The 5,560-nt window shown below is 39.4% G+C and overlaps 1 protein-coding gene across 3 annotated transcripts; it reads left to right on the top strand.

Moving 5' to 3' along the window:
- Positions 1-590: 590 nt before the first annotated feature.
- LOC103704528 (syntaxin-32-like) lies at positions 591-5,263 on the top strand. 3 transcript variants are annotated; one of them, XM_008787864.4, is made up of 6 exons: positions 591-732; positions 842-1,389; positions 2,956-3,206; positions 3,333-3,505; positions 4,012-4,206; positions 4,962-5,263. In XM_008787864.4, exons 2-6 carry the CDS (start codon positions 1,152-1,154, stop codon positions 5,119-5,121), a joined length of 1,017 nt encoding a protein of 338 aa, XP_008786086.1. In that variant the 5' UTR covers positions 591-732; positions 842-1,151; the 3' UTR covers positions 5,122-5,263. The 3 variants fall into 3 exon arrangements, with proteins under 3 accessions (XP_008786086.1, XP_008786094.1, XP_017697839.1); XM_008787872.4 differs by having other exon boundaries at positions 614-708; XM_017842350.2 differs by lacking the exon at positions 591-732 and having other exon boundaries at positions 1,034-1,389; positions 2,897-3,206.
- Positions 5,264-5,560: the final 297 nt, after the last annotated feature.

The following is a 5,560-nucleotide window of genomic DNA, read 5'->3' as shown; positions in this document are numbered from 1 at the left end:
GGCTAACAAAATTAGAAAATAAAATGCTGCGCAAAGGCATAGGCACAGCTCTGTAGTCTATCCAGAAAAAGCCTTCCGAGTAATGAGCCGCAAGGGAAGCAACCCAATCTGCAGCACCGTTCGCCCCCCGATATACGTGTGTGGTCTGGTAGAAGTCAGTCTCTCCCAATGTTCTGCGAATATCGTGAAGCAGCGGTCGGTCCTCAACTGAGCACCCCCTCCCTGGATCCACTCGATCATCGTGGTCGAGTCCCTCTCGAGGAGGATGCAACCCGCATGTTTATCGGAGGCAAACATTGCTGCTAACTGGGTTGCTTCCTTTGCTGCTCATCACTCGGAAGGCTTCATCTGAATGGATCATAAGTCTGCATCGGAGATTTTTTGTAGTCTTTTGTTTTTTGATCTTATTGGTGGCATTCATATCCGTCAAATGGTAGCAGCCGTTGTTAAAAAAAAATTAAAAATAAATTAATAAAATCTAGATTGAATTAATAAAAAATATTTGTACACAAGGCAAGGAAAAGGAAATGCTCGAATCAGGAAAATCACGATCGTCTGCGATACAGTACGCGTCTCTGGGACGTGCCAAAATCTCGTAGCCGGGTGCAGCCGCGTGTCGGTTAAATTTATTATTCCACGGCTTTGCCTGCCCGAGGCCCAGCTCCCTCCTCCCCTCTCACCAGTCTGTCTTCGATTCTCCATGTCGAGGTATTTTTCTTCTTCGCCTCTGAGGTACGCCAAAATCTCGTCTTCTTCGGATCCCTTCTCTTTAATCGCAAAGTTCTTCGAAGTTCGTTCCCTTTTCCGATAATCTTCATCGATCTCTCATTTCTTGCGGCAGGTTTCCTCTCGGTCGATCTCTTCTCCTTCCCCTCTGGATCTCGAAACCGCTGCAGTCGAAACAAAAATTCCTAGTTCCTTTTCACTCCGAGACGCCGAGCCAGATCTAGGGTTTCTCGTTTCTTGAAATCGCGATTAGCATCGTTTCGAGGCGTGATTGGCATCAGATCTGTCGATTTGGGGGGCGATGATAACGATTTGGAAGAAATTATGCGGAAAAGATTGACGCTGGAACCCTAGTTCAAGTGATCTGCGGTGTTTCTTGACCGAATCTGCTATCGTTGTTGTTGGATTTTGGAGACCTTGTGGGGATGCATTCAAGATCAGGACAGTCGTCTTATCGGGATCGGACGCAGGAGTTTCTTACCGTCGTTGAAAGATTAAAGAAGTCTTTCTCGTCCGCGCCCAATGGGCCAAGTAGTAGCGCTGGATCGAGATCGGAGGGGCAGAAAACGGCGGCCTCGATTCAGTCGGAATTCAACAGGAGGGCTTCAAAAATTGGGCTTGGGATCCATCAGGCATCACAAAAGCTTGCGAAACTCGCAAAGCGTAAGTAAAGAATTCACCGAGAGTCTCGCTTCTTGTTTTATTGCATCGTTTTTGCGTCATAGATAAGGATAGGACTATAATTACTAGAGATTTGCACCATCTCGATTTGTTTAGTTCTTTTCCAAAATCTTTGAATATTCGAGCATTAAAAACTAGGCTAAGCTGACATAGTTGATAGTCTGTGCATAAGTATTTCGTAAGGTCCCTGACAAAATGGTTCTCTACGAGAAAGAATTTTAGACTGTCAAAGAGAGATGTTCTCTACAAGAAAGAATTTTAGTACTGTCGTAGGGCTACTTCTAGTCTTTTTTTTTTATGCATCACATGAAATGCAAATCCAGTATATTGAGACTGATAGAAAGGGAAAGCCACGAGAAGCTATTTGGAGTTGGAGAATGTATTAGCCTTAATATCATACTCTGGTCCCACTTCTCATGGCTTAGTGCTCTTATCTTTGATTTTTATTCCACGTTATTCCGAGTGCCCATCTGTAAAATGGTGAAAAAAATTGGTTTTTAAATCTGAGATTTGTTTTAATGCTTCCAAAATCAAGATTTTTCTTAATTTTGATGTATTGTTTAAAGCATATCAAAATTGCAGAATCAACCTTCTTGTATATTACATAGAAAAATAATATTTTACCCATGTTCTTAAGTGGGCATTAATCTTGCTGTAGCTCACCTTTATAATCTTTATATGACCAATAAATAGTTATATCTAAACACCAAGAAAAATTTGCAGATACTTTATATTTAGTATATACCTTTCATGATTTCACTTTTCTGGTAATTGGTGGTCCTGGGACAAGGATGGTGAGCAAGGACTAGGGAAGTGAGAGTTCAAAGAGGAGAAGGTCATGCCTAAGCCTGATCAGCTCCTGACTCTTTCTTACCACATGTTTGTCATATTCACTAAAACCTCAATTATTTGAAATTAAATTATAGAAATTTTCACGCCAAGATCTCCGGGAGATCGTTTTAGAGAAACTTTTACATTTAATCAACCTTCAGATTTAAATGATAAGATTATTGTAGAAGATTTAATTGATATGTATAACTTCAAATCAGAGCTATTATCTCTCCAGTCAGTTTACTTTATCATTAGCAATGTCTTGATGACCTCTAGTTGTGTTGATGCTGAACATAAAAGTCATAAACTTGGAATCATGTGTGAGATGAAATTATAATTGGCTACGACATTTGTGGTTGAGTTTCCTTGGGTAGTGGAAAAGTGAAATCTTACATGAGAGGATTTATCGGATTAGGAATTGTATGATGGTCACTATATTTTCCTGCTGGTGAGCATGTATATATTTCTTTGTGATTTATAGGGGTTTCAAGGATAGGGAAGCTTTTTCCTTCACAACTGTTTAATTTCATTAGTCAATGCACAACATCAAAGTCCAACAACGTTATGTATATCATTATAATTAACCACCCTTCTACAAAAACTTTGTCTGTTTGGAAATATGTTCTTGAACTAAGTCTTTCAGATATTTGTTGTGCAGCCATTTGTTTTTTCGATCAGAGATGGTCAACTGCCACTATAGTCTTCTTGTTTTTGCAGTGGCAAAGAGAACATCAGTTTTTGACGACCCCACTGTGGAGATACATGAACTGACAGCACTTATCAAGCAGGATATCAATGCTTTAAATTCTGCGGTCATAGACCTGCAACTCATCTGCAATTCACAGAATGAAAGTGGGAATATTTCCAGTGACACTACCAATCATTCAACCACAGTGGTTGATAATTTGAAGAACCGCTTGATGAGTACAACAAAGGAGTTCAAAGAAGTGCTGACCATGCGAACAGAGGCAAGTTAAAATTCTACCTCCTTCATGTTTGGCTTAACCTTCTTAATTGCTTTTGGTTTGTCTCTGTCCATATATGTATCTTCCACTAGGAGCATGAAATGACTCTTGCATTTATTGTATATATAGAACTTGAAGGTCCATGAGAATAGAAGGCAGTTGTTTTCTTCATCAGCTTCAAAGGATTCAACCAATCCGTTCATCCGACAACGCCCACTAGTTTCCAAGGCAGCCTCCGATTCATCTGCACCACCAGCACCATGGGCAGATAGCTCATCATCTTCTCCTCAGCTGTTTCCCAGGTAATGTAATAAATAAGGGTCATAATGGTGGCAACTGTTACTCGAGTTATAATTTGTTAAATCATTTAAGAGGTTGGAAATTTTTATTATTTTTTTATATAAAATTAGAAGTTAAATTTCTCTCCATGCATGTATATTACAAGGCTAGAGTCATAATATGTCATTTCTAGACATCTATAAACTTACTGAGAAGTCTTGTGAAATGCTGTTTGTAAGTGTTGTTTTCCCCAAAATAGGATTTCTTTCTTTCTTCTATCTTTCTTTCTTTTGTATAGCTGTCTCAAACTTTCATGGATCATATTTCGATCCAGAAAGCTGTCATCTTATAGATGGGATAAAAATTTAATCCTTGTAATAAAAAAATATAGATCTAGCTGTGTCAGGGCATTTTTATTTTTGTAGGTGTTTTCAGTATTTTAACAATTCCTGATTTCATTCTACAAAACATTTCGTCTGTGATATCTGCTACTAATAGACATGCTATTTTTGTTTTCCTGGATTGCTAGAAAGAAGATGAATGGGGACCCATCCTCATCAACTCAGCCATTGGTGCAGCAGCAGCAAATGGTTCCAGTACAGGATAATTACATGCAGAGCAGAGCAGAGGCTCTTCATAATGTTGAATCAACAATTCATGAGCTGAGCAACATATTTACACAACTAGCTACAATGGTGTCACAGCAGGGAGAGCTTGCCATCAGGTTTGATTCTTTTTATTTTTCATTTTGAGCTACCTATTTTTTTAATTATCCTTCGAGACCTTAACGTGATTCAGTCTGGATCATCTTGCCCTTGCATTTAAAACCTATAATTCTGAGATGTTAGGTCATGTTTTATATAGGTGTATTCTAACTTTCAAATACTTAAGTCTACATTTTTAGGGATTCATGATTGAATATAGGAAGATTGAAATTTTCTGTGCCCTTTAGACTGCTTTGTGCTATAAACTGTAGGCAGAGCTGCAGTGTTTGCCTGGGATTAAACAAATGCTAGGCTATGTACATTTTCTCTCCACATATACTACCATTAGTTCTTGTTCATTGGATTTTCTTTGCAGGTTAGTCCATTGGATTGCTTCGCTTCTTTGTTAGTTGTTCCAGTTTTTTTGTACATTTGAGGGTCTCAGCATGGAAGAGGTAGGGAGTTAACAAATTTGGAAAACAAAGACAGAGTTTAGTGAAAATGGCTGGAATATAATCTAATAAAATTCAGTCTGACAACAGGTGTCATCCGCCCACCCCACCCTCTCTCTTTTTTTTTGTGTGTGTGTGATAAACAATGTTGGCTTAGGATACATAGAGCTGACACCAATGGACTGGTTGTTTTGGTCGAGGCATGTCCTTTTTAAGGATAGCTAGTGATTTGATAGGATACGTAAAGCTGACCTAAATGCACTGCTAGCTATGATTGTAAGTATCCAGTGTGACACACGTAACTGATGTCAAAATGGTGACAGGATTGACGAGAACATGGATGACACTTTGGCTAATGTAGAGGGAGCGCAAGGGGCACTGCTGAAGTACCTTAACAGCGTATCATCCAATAGGTGGCTGATGATCAAGATATTCTTTGTGCTGATGGTTTTCCTTATGATTTTCCTATTTTTTGTTGCATAATTCTTAACAAAACATTAACAGTGCCGTCTTTTTGTCCAAGGATCGGCTATGCATAGAATACTTTTTCTGCTCACAATTTATTGTCGCACCTTTTCCGCTGAGTGATCAGCAGCTTTGCAATATTTACCATGGCTTTGTTTGAGCTTGTCCTGTTTCTCCTGATGAGAGGCACTTGATGCAAGCCCCTGCTGTCTGAGCAGAAAATGCATCGGTTCTTGTCTCCAGAGCATTGCATCATGAGAACCAGCCCTTATACGGGATGACCATGTTTGTCTCTGCTTAGTTTGTGATATATGTGCATGATCATCCTGAAAGATTTGTATTGGAGGAAAAATGGATCATTCCATAAATACAATTAAAGCATCCAAATCCGACAGCATGCCTGAGCTCATGCAGTCCGAGCCGAGCTCAGAAGGCCAAGCTCATGCAATCCGAGCCA

The sequence above is a fragment of the Phoenix dactylifera genome, chromosome 9 (assembly GCF_009389715.1).
Source record: "Phoenix dactylifera cultivar Barhee BC4 chromosome 9, palm_55x_up_171113_PBpolish2nd_filt_p, whole genome shotgun sequence".
Classification (NCBI taxonomy): domain Eukaryota; kingdom Viridiplantae; phylum Streptophyta; class Magnoliopsida; order Arecales; family Arecaceae; genus Phoenix; species Phoenix dactylifera.
The sequence above is the reverse complement of the archived record's forward strand: the minus strand, read 5'-3'. Positions and strand labels throughout refer to the sequence as shown.